Below are 19,224 nucleotides of genomic sequence, written 5' to 3' on the forward strand. Positions count from 1 at the left end.
CAAACGTTGCAAAAATGGTTGTGCTGGTTTAAAAGGTTATTTTGCTCCAACACTACCAGTGACTCTTCCTTGGAGGTTACTAACCTCATAAGTCACCTGAGGTGAAGGATAATGTGATCCTTCTTCCTAATAACTCACCAAAGTTTCTTTAAACCACCTTCATTTGCAGCTTAAAAATAGGTCAGTTCATCCTGCACTGAAGCAGCTTTGCTCCGCAAGAACAGAGCTGAGTGCTTGCGTGTTTCTGAGAACAGGGACAGCTCACCACGTTGGGACTCCTCAGTAGGGTCAGATGAGCAGGAATAATTCTTTGCCTTTGCTACAACCTGTTTGTTGCAAAGTAATGAGCTGGACATTGGTCACAGACTCTGTTTAAGCCTGTCATAAATCAGGACTCTCAGGTTTTTTTCTACTTTGATTTAAATCTCTCTCTGCCTCACACCTCACTTGACTGTTTTGGAGGCTGATGTTGCACTGCTTAAGGATAATAAATAATAGGCCAAAACCAGAGAGATAATGGAAGCTCCATTGCTGATGCAAGTCTGTAATTCACTGTTCACCATCCACCTTTGCTTGATAAAATATGGCTGGGAGGGATGGAAGGTTGACTTAGGAGTTCTTGCCTCTGCCAAGCAGACAGCAACCTCACCACTGTACCATCAATCGAGTTTCAAATCCCATCCTTTCTCCCTGTCCATTTCAGTTCTCGAATAATAAGGTTAATTTTTAGGTTGATGCTGACTAGACTATAAACATAACTAAGAGTTGCCCCGGTGTATTCAGTAAGAAGGAAAGACAGGCACTCCACAGGCACACGGGCATAAAACTCACGAATCCCCAGTCCAGAGCTGAGTTTGATAAGGACCGAAGGAAACCTGTCCTGCCAGCCCCTGGTAAGGTGAAACCTACTAATTCAGCCCTAGTGCCAGGCAAGCTGTCCTGCCTGCCAGCAAGTTTGAGAATCTCTGGGCAGCAACAAAGCTGAATTATTGACTCCAAAATATTCGTTTCATGACTGGTATGAGGTAATGCAGGGCTGCTCAGCCATTGTTACCATGGCTCTGCAGCACTCAAGGATTCTTGCTCTGGAAGGCAAAATTCTGCTCTTTCCTAGTTGCACAGATCACAGAAAGCAGTTTATTATAGCTGGCATTATGATCAGTTCATCTGTAAGGGCTGGGGAGTCTCTCAAGAAAGCAAACCACATTCACAGGCTTTTTATACACAAGGGTGCTCCTCATTCAACTACCCACCTTCTTCATCAGCTTCAGATGTCCTACCACCACCTGAAACATCTGGTCCACATCCATATCTTTAAACCTAACAATGCCTTGAACATCAGGGCAACTACATTTGTGTGAGCCAGGCTGACTCTAACATTGACTTGCTGATTTATAAATGTAAAACCTGTCTAGGGACAACAATTTACCAAAAATTGAAGGTCAGGAATCTGCAACCTTTTTCAAGAAATTTCTGAAGGGATCTTGAGCGTCTTGCACATATTTTTTCTGTATTCTAGGAGAAAGTAATGTTAACACAATGTATTTTCTAGTCAAAGGACTACTCTAATGAGGGATTTATCAACCCTGGGACCAACATCTCCCCTGTGAGATTTATGAAACAGGTGTTTTGCCCTGATTCCTTATCAGATTATTAAATAAAGGGAAGGCACAGATAGAATAGGTTTAGGGCATATACAGAGGTAAGACAGATGATTTACAGGTTCAGAGCTGGTTCGGTTGAGATCCAGCCCAGGTATTTTATTATTCACGATTTTTACTATTATTATTTACAGAACAGATTTCAACTTATCCATTTACCAGCATGTCATATTTGCCCTCTGCCTTTCTCAGTAGGGATTATCTTGTATGTACACAGATGGCTACAGAGCTCGTCTGTCTCTCAGCCTCACCTAATCATTAAGGTTCAACAAAAGGTGAACACCATAATCATGAAAGAGCTGACAGTATGTTTAAAAAGCAACAATAATCAATAGCAGCAAATGTACAATTTGAATGATTAAACCTGTGCAATTCATCACCTAACAAAATGAGAGTGAAATAAAACAGGGAAGAAACACCAGAAAGGAGTCAAACAGGAACTGGAAGGTGATTCTTTAGGATGTCAATAAAAAAATAATGTCATATTCTAGAAGATTCAGGCATATTATTCTCACTGGCTGTCATACTACATTGCCCGTCCTCAACACAAAAAACCTCAGCAGTTTAGCATGTTCAAGACAGTTAATGACCCAAAGGACCACATGCATTTTTAATACCATATTTCAAAGGTCTTAAAAGGTGCTAGGGTTTCCATGTCAAAGGATACCCCATTACAGGTGAACATTAAGAGAATGATGTTTAAAGAGAACTGATATGTACGTTAGCTGACAACAAAGAACAGCATAGAAGGTTTTTGGTCTTCACTATTTACTTGTGGTTTGTTTGGCTTTTTTTTTAAGGGCCAAATTTTCAATCACTACCATGGAGTAATCCTCTGGCATTCCTTGTCCAGAATTCTCCATCTAGAATAAAGCACTCTTTCTCCCCCCGCCCCCCCCCCCCCCCCCCCCATAATTCCTGTACAGATCAACATGTTCTTAAGACACCTCTTCTCCAGTTCGCCGGTCACACGCTACCTGGAGACACAGACCTTGGGGTGAGAAAGCTGGCAGGGAAATGGGGAGAGTTTTGAACAGTGCCCATGAAGAAATGCAGAAATTACAGTGGAAACTGTGCTGATGAAGAACATCATGCCATACAAATGTCTGCCTCTTCCACAGGGTTTAGGGGATGTTTTAGTTTCTGTCAACAAGTCAAGACATTGCTATGTGGCTACAAGATCCGCTGCAAAGCAATCATGGTAAAAGGCCAATGATTTTTTTATAACCCTGGATAAACATCTTTGCCTGTATTTCATCAGGCTTAAGGGAAAGGATCATGCATTGCAAATATCCAAACAGGTGCTCACAGGTTCTTACAATGTTCTCAGATTAAATGCCTTCTCCCATGCTATTCCCATTCTGCTAACAAGGGCTGACTGGGGTCCCAAGCACAGCTTACCAAGACTGGTTCTGTTACACTTGAAAATTAGAAAAGGTGTTATTAAAGCGTCAGAAATATCAGTCTTTATGGTACCCACACTCTACAGCTTTTCTCCACAATATCCTTGAGTGCTCTACTGTGTCTCGTGTTGCCATGCCCTTACTGGGGTAGGGCCCTGCAGGGGTCTCAAAAGCCAGAACGCCGATATGCCACAGGAAAAAAACAAATGTACTGGAGAAAGGTAAGGTGAATGCAGCAAGCGTCCTAATTACTTCAGCAGAAGGTAGGCATTTCCAGCATGTCCTGACACTGATACATACATTTAAGTTGTTCCATTGCAGCATTTTGTAACTCAAAAAATGGAAAAAGAAAGCTCTAAATTGGCCAATCTTCTGCTTTGCAATTTACAAATCCATAGCAGCTAGCAGAAAAGACTACAGAAGACAAAGATGGTGCAGAGGTGGTATGTGCCACTCTATTAACAAAACAAAGCTCTGCCTAATGTTAAAGCCGTAAAGTTGTTCTTTTGAAAAATTAACCTGCAATTGAAATATTCAACAGCACTTCTGTCTGGTGCTTCTAAACATGAAATTACATGTTCTCCTAAGAAGCCCAGCAAAACTAACCCAGATTAACCCCAGTCCCTGGAAACAAAGAAATAATATAACACTGTTTTCATTGTGGTTCTTCCTAATAGGGAAAGTAAAAATTATTTTTTTTTTTTTATTTTAAATTGATAAAATACAAACTGGCTTTGCTAAGATCACAGGGAAATCTGAAGCACCAAACTAATCTAAGTTATACATCTTGAAAGCTCTGCACCTGAATTATTTCCTAAGCACAAAGTAAAATACTACAAAGACTGGAGATTTGTGATACCTCAGAGTTTCTTGCCTGATGCTCCAGTTAATGCAAAGAAGGTTAAAACTATTCCCAGTCTGTCAGTAATTAGGGGACCCCTGCCATTTATCTTTGCTTTCTCTCTTATCCATTATCCCAACACCTGTTGCCTTGTAAAATGCCACCTACAGATAACTTTATAGACTTCATGTGACCTTTGAGCATAGAATTTTGTGCTTCTGGAAAATGGGCACTTTTTTTCATGTTTTAATGGAAATGAAGAGAGTGAGTTGATTTGTAGTAACTGCCAGGAGAATCTATCTTTGTTCTTATGAGCTATTGGTTGCCACTGTATCACTTGATACTAAAGCGATCATGGGTGCATATGAGAAGAACTAGTGTTTTCTGCAACTACTGGAACCACTAGGAAAGAAATCTATTACCTGTTCATTAAGGGATGGAGTGAACAAAACCCCCCACATCTCAGATTATGCAAATCATATCACTTCTACAGCCTTAACCCACGATACTCCAGAACTTGTGTGACTGCATCAGGCTCCCATCTGCAGACCTGAAAGCTGCTTCTCATACCAGCAAACCAGCAGAGATCACCCACTGTTCAATAGCAGGAACTAGCCCATGAAAACAGTCATGCAAGACAAAAGGATTAGATATACAACTCTGATTTGTTAGGGGGTGACAATTCCAGATGGAGAGAGCAGTTTCAACTGTGATATACACCTTGGTAATGAAAGCATGAGCCATTACAGAAGACAAGAAATACTTTTCAGTGAAATAAAAAAATCACAACATCTGAGTAGTTCTAAGCTTGGTAAATAACAATAATAACCACTATCCGTTCTGCAAGTCTGGAAGTACAGAGAACACCTTCAGCCTTCAATAACGGCACAATTAAGTGGCTATTACTAGACAAACATCCAGGTTACATTTTTTTAAATGCTCTGAGATTGATTTTTGTTTTTCCCTTAGTCAATATTTTCTAATAGATTGTCTAAGAACAAAAACGGGGCACAACCAGACCTTAGACAAGAATACTACTCCAATGAAGAAATGTGAGGGGGAGGGAAGAGGAAATGCACAAAATTCCTGTTCACACTTGGAATTTGAATGTCTAGCAAGTTTTTTATGTAAGACCAAGGCTGAAGAATCAGGTATTTTTGAAGCCCTACAGTTTGCACTGTGACGGTGAGGCAACCCATTTGAATACATTTACGTCAAACAGACAGTTGGCTGTGTACTTTCTTCCCCAGGTAATTAAAAATTACTCAGAAGTCACACCATGACTTTTATTTCTTGTCTCACTCTTAAATGAATATGGAGTCAGAATTCAAAAACTGAAAAACTGTGATTCAGGAAGTCCTTAAACAGCAGACCAAACGTAAGAGTACTTGTGAGTCAAGTAAGGCATATACCACGTTGATCTGAGTGTCCAAGTATACTGCTTCATGCAACAACGAGAGAGAGTTCTGAATACTGGAAATGCCTTGAACTCAGCTCCTGCCTCCAAGAAGTCAGTGTATCGGTCAAAGAGAGCATGACTGGGCCCTCCATGGGAAGCTAGAGTTTCCCCTCATGCGGTTTCACCGCTGAATGAAGCAAACTTCAGAAGTTTGTATCTGTTTCTCAAGGTGCTGAAGCTTTCTGTCCCCCTAACTCTTTCAGCAGACCACTTGCATCTGTCAGACACTACAGTTGTAATACAATATTAAAAACTTGCAGAATGCCAGACAATTTCTTACCATAGCCAAAGGGAGAACTCCTACCAGGTCCTTCTGGCTTACGTAGATCTTGGAGATTCCTAGATCAGATGCTGTATCTCCAGGATATTCTACCTGCCATGTGATGAGCTGGGTCCCTGGTAGGTCAGTTAGGTCTTCAATTTCAAAATCAATCTGCATGATTTCGGAGGAAGGACCGTCCGCACTGCAAGAAAGAAAGGAAAAGAAAGGTTCCACTGACATGTCTGATAAATCAGCAATATAATCGCTCTTATATTAATAAAACTTTGGATTAAGGCTCTTCCAAAGAGAGGATTTGGTAGGATGATGGATTTAATAATGAATGTATCATTTTCACTTGTTTTAAGATTTCAGGATATTTCCCATATATTCAAGAGGCTTAGTAACACTCTGTGACATGGATCACTAAGCACCGCTCCATTTTACAGGTAGAGAAACAAAAATAAATCAAGGAAAAGCTAAGGCTAAAGCTACAGCCTACAGATCCTGACTCCAAGTCTCTCCCTTTAACAGGCACATTATATTTCCTCCCTGTTAAAGCAACACATGAGCAAATCTAAAGGGAATCACTCCTTGAAATGGGAAACCACTGTGTTAAAAGTATTTTCTGCTTTATAAAAAGGGAGGCAAGGAAGAGAGTTCAAAGCTCAGGATGGGGTCCGTGAACCAGAGCAGCAGGGAGCAGAGGATTGGAAAACTCGGAATTAATTTTTGGCTATACCGCTACCTTGCTGTGAATATCTGTCTGAAGCTCCTTTTGTCCTTTGCTAAACTAGGAATGGTAGATAATTTAGCTTGTTGTGGGAGAGGATAGTTACAAAACAGGATTATTGAATGTTGGCCAATACTGCCAGGATCCTTGAGTAAAAAACACTAGAAAAGAACAGAGCTACCAGACGCGATTCTCCAGGGTACTCTGGCAACACTGGGGTTACTGATACCTTATCAATGCTACTTTGTCTTTACATGCTGTCCTTCCTAAGGTTACGTGGTTCATAAGTGAATACCATAAAGCAGAAACGTAAAGGGGGAAAATTGGAAAGGGGCTCATTGGTGCAATTCCTGCAAAGCTTGTTATAAAAATCAGCTACTGTATAGAAAGCAATGCAGTGAAGTCTCCATTGTGTGTCTTGGCAAGGTGAGCTCCATAGTCCAGTAACATTTATAGAGACAAGAAAATACTCAATTTACTGTAAAGTTGTTGAGGAATGCAGAATTTCTTAGCAGTGCAGAAATTCAGGGGATATTGAGAATGACAGTGCTTTTACTTCTGAAGCACTGAAGGCTGAACAGATCTTCAGGGTTTGTGTGGAAGGAAAAGAGCAGAATTTCTTTCAGTGGGATAATACTCAAGGAGAGAAAGAATGGCACAGCACTGAAGTGTCACAAGCCACTTATGCTGGAGAGTGCAATTAGAAGAAAGAGGAAACATTTCAGCAACTGATTAGAGAATTGCAGAATGTGCCCAAAACCCAGCAGGTTTTTCCAGCTGATGTGGAAAAAGAGCTAAAAAGAGGCATATTTTTTATGAAGACCAGTTACCACAACAGCCCCAGTTTGGGATTCTTCCCAAAATACTCAGAGATTTTTATCATGCTGGCAAAATGCGATCCTTTGTCTAAAGCTACTGCTTGAAGAGTTTAATCTGATCATCTTTAAGGTTCAGATTTTAATGGATGCATTGAGTTCTTGCTATCCTGGATGGAATTTAAAAGGAGCCTCTGTGTTTCCAAAATGGAACACATTGTGTTCAATTTCTCATTTCTTCACATCATGAAAAAAAAAAAGAGCACAATTTCTAAACTAGCACTGAATGCAGTCTTATTTCATGCTGACCTAGGTAGGATCAGAAAGCTGCTTTATGCAGCTGTAACCATTGAAACTCAGTTACCTTAATTGTATGAGCAGGAACAGGCAATGCATTGCCTATAAATACTTGGCAGTGATCCTGTTTTGTACAGTATGTTCTATCACAGTTTCTGTGCTTAAAGAACTAATTGAATCTTCATATAATGAACCTTGGTTTTGTGATTCCATCCTGGGTGTCTTTCTTTAATATTGCATTGCTGTCTGCCACTACCAGTCACCGCTTTGCAGATTTGGTGCTGCCACCAGAAACGTCTCCTGTAACAGCACTGAGGGACTGCAGGGCAGGACACTGTGGAAAAGCCAAAATCACTGTCAAAAAAGACAATCAGCTTAATCTTTTCCAGGTATGTTGGGGATTAGGAGAAAAGGAGACAAGTGATGAGGATACAGGTGAAAAAAAGGAGTGAGGAAAAGATGGGGAGGGAGAAGTGGAGCATGGTCCTTATATTCTTGAATTAAAGCTCCCATATGGCACAACAACAGAAACCCCAAAGTAATGGAAATATTTTCCTTTAATTTCTCCTTTAAAGAAGGTATTTTAATGAAGAATTCCTTGTAGCAAACTCCCCCACTTTGCTACCAAATGCGATTCTGATAGAAATTATTTGAACTAGTTCGTTTTAGAAATACTAAACACCTCCAAATGACAAAATTACAAAGCACCTCAAAAATCAATAAGAATCTCATTACTGCTACTAAAGACGTAGGAAAAAAAATGTGAAAGTATTGCATGACCTATGATCAGACCCAGGCTGTCAGCACCAGGTCAGGAACTTTTAATTACTTTACTCATCACTTACTATGGTGATCCTTCCATGTGCAAGTCCCATGGATCTGTGTTCCCAATTTATAGCCTTTCTAAGCAGTATTTGGCAATTGAAAACCTTCAATAGAGAAGTAAGTGAAAAAGTTACCCTTCAGAAAATACAGTTAAAAATGTAAATGGAGAAGTTTGGACAAACAGTATTCAGTACCAGAGTTCAGTCACATAAAAATATTTGTGGCTTTTCTTTTCAAGTCAAAGCTGCTTGGTACAACAGGAACATTTCTCTTGGGTGTTCAGCCATTGCTACTTGAAATGATGCACGGCCTAATCCTCCTCACGGTAGGCATACACTTTGCGGTCACTACAATGCAACAGCATGCTGGCAGCTTGTCTTTGCTGACGTTAAAACCATGATGGCTGTCAAGAGTGCAGCAGCGGTGCTGGTCACAACACGGGAGGCCACGCGATTAGAAAAGTTTGGGATGGACAAACCCAAGGGTTCACTACAGCAATCCAAGCTGAGTTGAAGCGTGGTCAAAGCTAAACAGTTCTTGGTGCTAATTTAAAGTCAAATCCTTCACATGGGGTTTTGCTGTTTATAGGTGAGAGTTAAACTGTAATGGAGTTCTCTGTGGTGCCAATAAACTCTCAGCCCTGCTGGGCTGTGTGCCGTGCAGACACGTTTTTAAAGGGTCTCAGCCCAATCTGAAGACAAGGAAGACAGGACAAAAAAAAAAGAAAACTTGATTGGAATGGAGTAGTCTGGTCTTTCCTCCTGTCAGCCAGGACAGCACAGGCGCCTTCCAACTTTATTTCTTAATCTGCCTTTTATTTCCTGTCTAACAAAAGATCAAGCAGCTCCGACAAATTAAGAAGAAAGGGAAAGTCTGTCCTGTCTCTAGGGGAGTATTTCCTGCCTCCACAGAGCCCTTCTGCACCTGCTTCTTCTGACGTATCCCTGACCGAGGCACTTTTTTTTTTAACAAAAAATCTCTCTCTTCTGCCCTTTCAGCCTGGGAGTCCTTTTAAATCTGCGAGGCTGGTGTCAAGGCCGCTGGCCAAACGCTAACTCCTGTGCCACTGTGCCAAGTTCCTTTAGAGAAAGCACCAGCCACTCTTCTGGGTCTCTAGGGATGGTATGCCCTGTGAGATGCGGCTTTCAGGATAAGACCCTTAAATCCAAGAATAGTTACTGGATGTTGCCAGTGTTAGTCAATTCAAGTGTACCGTTCCTGATTTCACTAGCTGTGGTATTGTCTTTGATCTTTATATAATGCTCACAAAACAAGATTTGTTCTGAACCTACTAAAACAACCAGGCATGTAATGTTTCTTATAATACAATGTATAAAATTTTATCGCTGTCTTTAGAAGGCTATAACGGACACAAGAAGCCTAAAGCCACAAATATGCTAAGTAAGATGTATCATAGGAATGTTAATGAAAGAGTCTTGGGGAGAAGAAAGGAAGAAGGTAATCTTTATTCTTTTCTACCTCCACAGACGTACCTGGGTCTCCAGCACATCTCTTGCAGGGTATCGAAAGAGTCTATGGCCCGAAACGCTGCACAGGCCAGGCCGAGAGGTGGAACAGCAGCGCTCAGAACAGGAAGAAATATTTCCAGGGATAAATGGAAACACTTTCTAGCATAAGAGAGGGGACAGAGCAGCACAGCTGACCCCATGAGACCTGAAGAAGTTTGTGAAAACTGTTATCCTGGTGATTTATACCCACACAAAGGTGTATAACAACTATTTCAGAAATAAAGTGATTTAAAAGTAAGTACAGACCTTTGCATAAAAGATAATACACTATGTTGGCATACCAGATAAAAACACCATGCTGTTTCCAGCTCTATCAGCTGGGCTGCAAAAAGGTTTTAAGGTTTGCTGCCATCTGTCCTGCCACCCGTGGCAACATGTTAACTAGAACTTCTTCCTTGTGTGGTAGGAAATGATATAAAACAATAAGAGATGTAGAATAAAGGCATAAAAAAGATCAGTGAAAACAAAACACTGCCATTTAGAAACAGAACTCCACAGTTTTCCAAAACAATTCATTTCTGATATAGTTTTTTTAAAAGCTTTTTCTATGGTATCTTCAGAATTTAAACAATTTCACTAAAAGCAGTTTTACAAACCTTTTTTGCCCATCCCTTTTGGGATTACAAACCATTACTCCTAACATGATCACTAAAGGCTACTTTTTTCATACCCAAACACAAGGGGGTCGAAGGGACTTTGAAGGACCACGAGAGAATCAGCATTTCCTTCAGTTTATTTGCTTTTTTGTACCTCCTTCCCTTCTGCTAAGTAATCTCTCTCCAACCCAAGAGCTCTGCTATAGCACACAAGCATTACACTTACGCTCCTCTATAGCAGCATATCCCTGGCAGGGCCAGAAATCGGCGGACTTCATCCATTTTGCAACGCTACCGAGAGCATGCAACAGCGTAACATGTTCTCTTCCCAGCTAAACAGATTTTTTTTTTTTTTTTGGGGGCGGAAGGAAGAGGAAACTAGAAGAAATTAAGAATAAAAGTCACAGAGAGGAAAAGAAAAATGGCCTGTTACAGGAGGATGTGGAGAGATAGAGAAGTAGAAAATGATCTTCCGTGAAATGTAGATTAAAAGAGAAAGATAAAAAAAATAAACAACAAGGCTTGGAGTGCGTAGGTGCTTTGTGAAAAACACCTAAAAAATCCAGATGAATGGGAAATGGAGCTAGTGTAGACAGCAGTCAAAACAAGAAAACACAGTTTCAAACTTCTTTCTCAGTTGAGTCAGGCTTTCCACCTATTTTTAAAGTAGCCAGGAACAGATCCTGATACTCTTTTAGTTTATCTTCATCAGTAAAAGGTTGCCTGTCTAGTCTTTGCTGAATTCTTAACGAATACCCACAACTGTCGTTTCAGGAAAGAGTATGATTTTATTGGGGGGTGGGGGTGGGGTGATGTTTGTTTGTTTTAGAAGCCTTTAGATGAGAGTCAAACTGTTGTGGCAGGGGGACGCATTTGCATTCCTCTCCATATTTACCAGAGAGATAGAGATCACATCTCTTCTGCATAAACAGGTACTTGCAATGCAATAAAATACTTCCGCTTGGCATGTTTGATAGCATCCCAGAAATTACGTGTATGGGATGTGTAAGTAAAAAACATGGGATCGCTGGCACCATAATAGTGACATCTGAGGATCAGGAAGCACAGAATGAGAAAGGAATACTGTGTGTTATGGTAGCCTAATTTATTTGGGCTCCTCTTTGGTGCTCATCAGCACACAATAAGGCTTTGCTTTGGAAGTGTTGATAACATCTTCCAATTCAGCCAGGGGGGATTTAAAAATCCCTCTGCAAGAAATGACAATGGGTGTAAACTTCACATCCACATTTAATCTCTTTTTTTTATCTGGGTTTTGTGTAGTTTATTTTTAACTTCAGCAATCAAAACACGCTACATTTAGGTTTCCTGTGCAGGTCTACCCTAAAACAATGCACAGAAACGTGTCTGCTCCAGGCAAGTTTTGAACTCTTCAATACAATATGGGAAGATAAAGCTGAGAAAAGCGTTCCACTACTGATGTGCAATCTTTGGAAGCTTTATGTCTCCGGGCTGGGGTTCTTTCACCAGCCTCACATGTACAGAAGCCATAAGCTAAAAACCCTCAAAATAATCTTGTGGGCAAAGAGACCTTTTTTTATTTATTTATTTTAATGAATCTGTTTGTCTTTTCCTCCTGGTTTCTGAGCCAGGGTACAAGAAATGCATATTCTCCAGCTTTTTGGGGAAAGCGTTTATACAGGATAAAAATTGCAGAATTTCAGTGAACTATTTTATTCCTACAGCTAGGATTTGCGATAAAAATCAAAAATTACATGATCTGACATTAAACATAACAAGTTAACAGCATGATATTGCCTTTTACTGGGGAGCTGGCTCGGCTCCAGAATGTGAGCTCAGCACGTCCAATGCTTGATCTCCCGGATCCATTCAGTAGGTATGAATCTAGCTGGCAAGGCTAGCAGGATTTCCACCCCTCCTTTGCAGTTGAAAATAAAATTCCTGAGTTTACCCCAAAAGTTAGAATTTTATTAAAACAAAACTAAACAATATGGTGCAGTACCTCCACCGCATGTTGCCAGCGAACTAGTACATACCTACTATATGCATCAGCCCCTGCTCCCCGTCTAAACAAATACCAGAAAGGAAGAAATACTTTAGACAGGAAAGTGAGGCATGCAGCTTGGGGCCCTGACCTCCCAAGGTCAGAGAGGGTATTCTAAAAAACCACTATCTGTAGAATCTAGCCTGCTGCGTTACAGCAAAGATCATTATTCACCGTTGATAGAACAAGATAAGGTGATACATACAGCAGTACATTAAAATTTAATTTTATTCATTGTCATCTTACTATTAAAAATTCAGTGATGAGGAGGCTGAAAAGTAATTTTTCTTCAGGAATCAGTGTATGAAGTGAACCAACTAGCAAGCAAAACCACAAAAAGTCGAGTCTGCTAATCACGTAATAAAGTTATTTAAAAAAATTGATCCATCTCTCTGGAGCATGACATTAGCAGTGCAGGTTGAGAAATATTTGCTGAATTATTTATTAGACTTTTTTTTTTTTTTGCTATTTTCAAGTAAATTATTTACTATACAATTTTCCAGCTGTTGATAGCACTTTCCTCAAATAACTCAAACAATTCAAAAGTGGGCAAAAATTAGCAAACCTTTTAATATAGTATAAATTTAAAATATCATTTCCCACCAAGCCAGCATTTCAGTTCAGAACCATCATTCTGAGCATCTCTTGACACAGTAAATCCAGTGATCATTTACCACGTTTTGCCAAGGGAATGGTAAATCAACATTGACTCTATTACATCCAGTCTAATAATCATCCAATAAATTATTCAACACTGCAGTCAGTAAACATCAGGTACTTTTGAAGTAGCCCAATCACGAGGCAACAGCAGAAAAGGCACAGTTACTGTGCAGGTGGGACTGAATTGCAGGGCTAAGGAAGCAGTTTTACTGACAGTACGAAGTCTAATAAAACACTGCAAATGCACTGTCAGTCTCAGTTTCTCTACCTGCTGGTTTTTATTGCCCTCAGCATAAAAATAACAATAAATATAACACAACTCACATGTAAGTGTGATAAAACTGCAAAAGAGGAAACCAGGCATACAGCCACAAATGATATATCAATTGGTAAAGTTTCTACAGGATCCATCTGAGGCTCAGACTACACCGTACGAGCCAACTGCAGAATGCGCCGATTGTTGTCTTAACTGACAAAAGCAAAAAATAAAAAAGAAAGATAACATAATAGTCATTTTACAGGTAGGAAAACCGAGTGTAAAGGCCTCAATTAAATAACACTTCAGTACACAAGGAAGCGATGTGTTGACTCCATATCCTTGGTTTGCCCAGGACTGGAAACACTACAGGAATTTGTCTCTTGCATCACGAGCCCCAGACCTAAGCCTTTAGATCAATACCAGTCTTGAGTGTTCCTACAAAAAGCCTTAGAGATTTCATTCACATTCCAATTTCCCAGACTGTTAACACTGTCACTACCACTGTCTGCTGAAAATGAAAGAAACTTTTTGCTGAACAGGAGTTGCACAAATGTAATACAGATCAGCAGGGAAGGAGGCCCAGTACCTTAATACAAAAAAATTACAGGGCAAGTGCTGCAAATTTTTGCTATTGAGTAATCCCAGCATACTAAATCATGACATCAAGCACTGTGCTCAGTATACTACCCTGCAGCAAAATTCCTTCCTCATCCTACAAATATTTATCCAATCATAAAACCTCTATATACATGAACAGCAAATTTATACTTGTGCATATAATCATATGTGGGAATAGACTTTCTGAATTCAGGTTAAGTCTTTTTTAGTAATTATTTATCCCTAAAATGCAACCATATAGACCAATTTAACTCCGTATGTGTTATACAAGAAGACTTTGAGTTCCAGAATTTTTTTTAACAAAGGCACTAGGGCTTTGTTCCCACGATGACCACACACAAGCCCAAGGGAAGCCCTTGGCTCACATGGATGTATGTGCCCGTGCAGGAGGCATATGCTACGCCTGAGACGTAGCTCAACACTCTGTTACACAACGAGCCCAATTACGGTTAGGCAAAATTGAGTTGAACAAGGGGATAATCCAACCATTGACTCTGGTCCTGTGAGATCCACCCTTCTGCCAAAGGGAACATGCAGGATATGTATAAACAGCCTTAATTCTGTCTTCTACAAAATGCCTATCACAGGGTTTACAACAACATTTTCTGGGCTGTGATCATCGTCCCAGGTAGAAGCAATCAGAGAGGCTATGAGGTGCTGAAGGGTAAAAATCTTACTCCCCTAACTCTACCTAGTATTTCCTTTCATGATTGCATGCTTTCGCTCACCTTCTGAAATACACACCTAATAAATCTCACATATAAACTTGTCATGGCTACCATTGACACGGTGCTTATTTTTATTTTTCTAGCGAATGTAATACATTTAGAAGACTCAGGCAAGGAATCACCAAGGCTGAACATATTGAGAAACTGGTCTGAAAGGTACTTCCAGAGCGAGCCTCCCCAAGAAGTGATACTTTACCAGGCTAAGTTCCTATGTTCGCATTCACATCAAAGATGCAGCATTTTGGAGCTTTATGATCCATGCTTCAAACATCAGCTGCTCTCCTTGATGCCCATCTTGGTAATTTAACTTTGAAATCCCAAATGATTTTAAAATTATTTCCCCTACCCACTTTTTAAAAATTTAATTGTAGTCTTAAATCCAGAGTGAAAGATCCAGTATCTTAGCACACAGCTCCATTCACACCTCCAAGGTGAGACCTATAACACACATTTTTATGGCTTGCTTATTAGTGTCCACACTGGTTCAACAAATGCAAGTATATAGGAAAGCAGCATTACATTCCACAAGACTCAAGGCTTCAATATATTTCAAAATTAGTGGCTTCTTTGGAGAGATCTGCCAAGGCATATGCAATATATGAGATTAGTATCCTCAGCTACAGAACTGCCTCTGCAGTGAACTATTCAGCAAGTATTTCTGCTGAACTCATAAACCCTGCAAAAGTGCAAAGTCCTCTTCAACTATTAAAAAAAAGTTTTCTTTACCCAAATGTTCAGTATCTGCCAAGTCTAAAATTAAAAAAGAAACGTTTTCCAGCTTCCTTAATATTTAAATAAAAGAAACTTCTAGACTCTCTTTCCTATTTTTAAGCAATAACATGAAGAATCAACTAAAGAGAGAATATATACATTGTCTTCTCTGCCCTACCCGCCCCAGCTTTTTGAAAAAGCTGTAGGCTGAAATATATTTTTAAATCACAGAATTACAGTGTAATCTTGGTTGGAAGAGACCTCTGAATGCCATCTGGTCCAACACCTTTCTCAAAGCAGGGCCTACTTCAGTGCTGGATTAAGTTTGAATGGTTTAAATTTTCTCAGATGGTTTTCCAAAGATGTTTATTATTTAGAGTAGTTTTTGTGATCTTGTGGAAATGCTGGGATATCCTGAGTGCTTAGACCTGCACTTCATACACTTACACCCATGTGTAAGGGACAGAGGCAGGTATAAGAACCGAGTCTTCTCTTCCGTGAGCTCTTAAAGATTTGAAAAATGGCCATGACCAAGTAACTAGAAGTCACCTTGATGTCTGTTAGGCTTCTGTTCTCTTCCACCACAAATGCTTTTACAAACTATTCGTTCCAAGTTTAGTTGAAAGGCGATGTTAATATGCAACGATAAGAAAGCTCCTTTCACAAACAAATTCTTATGGTGAAAATAATGGATCTGGAGGCATGCTAAGAAGGTGATATCAAGTGACAACTAAAACCTGACAGCTGAATAACACCATGCTCTGCTAGGCTATTTCCAAAACTATCTGTCCTACAGCAAAACAGTATCTGATCACCAGCGCTAAATGGAGAACTGCCGCCGCTGCTTTTCACCGATTCACCTTCACAATCCCATTTGCTAACTGCACAGCACCTGTGAGCTTCAGCACAACCAAGCTCCTCAAAATGCAGCATCTATTTCATGGATGTCATTAGTATCTGCTGTAGTGTAAGGAGACATGAGACCTTCATGAAAAATAACATACAATACAGGAAAGGGCCTAAAGACCTGATTGATAATATAAATATTACAATTTTAGTAAAATATATAACCGCTTTGAGAATGATACGCATAAACAGAAAGCCACATTGTTCTCTATCAATTTTATCAACTGAAGATGGCTGTAAGTGTATATGCAAATATTGATCTCTGCTTTGTATATTATACATCTTAACGTTGGCGTCTGGAACAGGTATCTCTAGGTATACACTGCAGTATGTACATTTGTTTTGCTTTATCAACATATTTCAACCTTCCCTGGCAGGCTAAGAGGTACACTCATTAAAATACTTTGCCTGTAACGATCAAGATACAGTAGCCTTTCCCCGCTCCAGCTATGGTACAGTTCTAGTATTTGAGCAGATGTTTCCCCTCTGTACACCTTGGGATAATCTGATAGCCATGATGAAATTGTACAGACAGGATGATGATGTCAACTGCAGTTGAGTCCTAGGCCCTGTCAAATCAAATCATAGTTTTTGATGTACTTGTGACATTAAAAATTGTGTGAGTTCAAAAGCTCACAGAACTCATGTTCTCATTAGCATGAGCAGCTCCATTAAGTCAAGCAGTGTCATCATTTTGGATCTCATTGCATCTGGTGTTGACACACCTGACTTTTCACCACTTTGAGCCTGAGGCTGTGTGTACCTAAGCTCTGGAGGACTGGTGGGATATAATGGGAGATGTATGTCCTGGAAATCCTTGGACAGACTCTGAGGAATTACAATGATGAAAATAGTAGGGGCAAGTTATGATTCTGGCAATTATGCTGCAGAGAATTATGCCAAAGAAGGTGTACTGAGACTAGCAAACTAGTCCCAGGGTAGATAACAGCAACAATTTGCACTGATTTATGCTAGTTCACTCAGTCGCCGTCCTTTGGCGAGGTCTACCTTTTCTATCTGACCATCAGCAATCGCTTATCAAACAATCCTGATCTTATTTATGCAAATGGTCCAGGAGCTGCTAAAGCAAACTCAAAGACCAACTGTCCATAGGAAAGCTATGATTATTCATTCTAGATGAAAACAATTCAGCACAGGAAGGAAGACAGAGCTGCATTTATGTGGTGGTCTGGACAGGAAGAGACGTTGGTCCATATAGATGTTTCCCTGCTACTGCAACCACCACATCACATAATCTCTTCATAAACTTATCAAGCTCCATTTTAAAAGCACTTAGGGATTTTAAATCCCCTTTCCCCTGAAAGGTTCTTCCAGAACCTGATTATTGAAATGGTTAAAGCATTCAGAGGAGCCAACCTGGCTGGAACGGAAGCCTTCTATGAGCCATTGCTCAGAGCAACCGGACCATAGCATGCTTCAGACATTGAAATGGATAGTATGACCAAATGCAGCTCCACTTCCTACAACAAATGCTCACAGCAAAATATTAAATAACTCTGCAGGCCTTCTGGAAACATGCACGGGCTGATAATAGCTCCCTTATTCAAAATTATTCCTTCCACGTTTCTGTGTCCTTAAATCACCTCCAGCCAAACAACTCCTTCCCTACCCCAATATAGCTGTAAACAAAAGAATTACATTTCTGCAGATAAACTTAAGTGGACTTTAAATATTCACTGATCTATGTAGACAGGCTGAGAAATGGTAGGTTCTCACTACCTTATCTCAATACACTCTGTCAGAATGCGACTACAGTTGTTTGCCGTTTCCAAAAGTAAAGTACTCTTTCAATAAAAACAATAATACAATCAAACTAATAACTAGAAAACTGGAGGAGAGAGAAAAACAGACTTGGCATGAATTAGGGAGCTGTTTCATGAAATACTGAGGAAATATGTCAGTGCGAACAGGAAATATCACCTAATGAGAGCGAGGTTCTCATGCCATCAGCTTATGTGATGGACATATAAGCTTCCTTACTATTTGGCAAACTTCCATCTAATGTAATTTGGGCTTTAAAACCACTTTTATTGATATGTTTGAAGGTACTAATCTTGGGTCTTAAAAGAAGATTCTGTGGGAAAGAGCCACCAACTCTGGGGGCTGAGCAGCAGCACAAATTGCATTGCTTCTTCTTGTAAGAATCTCAGGACCGTACTTAGAAATATATATAGTTGACAGTGGAAAGATGTAGATCTAGCCCTTTAAAAAAGCACGCTGATTTTATTGAACTGGAGGCAAGGGAAGAGACACCCTAATTATTACAATTATGAATTCGGTAATGCTAGTAATCATTAATAGTTTCAACAGGTTCATAAATCACCTGCATAACAGGGAAAAGCAGTAAGTGAAGATCAATTTCCACTCAGAGGCATTGCAAAATTTGCCACCCTTATCAAAATTTGTGAATCAGATTTCCCTTCATGAAGAGCAGAGCTTCACCAGAAGATGGCAATGAGATCAGGGGTGAAAAAGTTGTGTATCAAAACACAAGTAAGATTTAATTTCATGGCACGCACCTAAATATTAGATTGTTTGAATTATTGACTCTTTCTTTTTTTATACTTTTACTGCTATTGCACTGTATTTTCATAGTGCAATTTTGAGTCTTTAATGTCTTAACTGGATACAAACTCTCTCTCTTTGCAAGGCTAACATGAAACCATTGCAAATATACACACTACTCTCTCACTGCAATGGAAAGTCCTCAAGGATGTAGTAACTGGAACACACAATCACCAAGAAAATTAGACTTAAAATATCTCCTCCAAGCAAGCAAGGTGAAAAATTTGGGTAGGCCACACACTTCAAACCTCATAACTACCATGATTCTTGGAACATGTGTGGAGAAATCCAACAGGTGGCTGTTATGAGTAATAA

General features: G+C 39.9%; 1 protein-coding gene across 2 annotated transcripts in view; it reads right to left on the bottom strand.

Moving 5' to 3' along the window:
- TMEM132D (transmembrane protein 132D) overlaps positions 1–19,224 on the bottom strand; it is a 273,900-nt gene that overhangs the window by 91,978 nt on the left and 162,698 nt on the right. For both annotated transcript variants that reach the window (XM_075110802.1, XM_075110803.1), the window contains one exon: positions 5,645–5,828. In XM_075110802.1, coding sequence (XP_074966903.1) covers positions 5,645–5,828 — 184 coding nt within the window. The remainder of the gene's footprint in view (positions 1–5,644; positions 5,829–19,224) is intronic.

Source organism: Phalacrocorax aristotelis, chromosome 15 (genome assembly GCF_949628215.1).
Source record: "Phalacrocorax aristotelis chromosome 15, bGulAri2.1, whole genome shotgun sequence".
Classification (NCBI taxonomy): domain Eukaryota; kingdom Metazoa; phylum Chordata; class Aves; order Suliformes; family Phalacrocoracidae; genus Phalacrocorax; species Phalacrocorax aristotelis.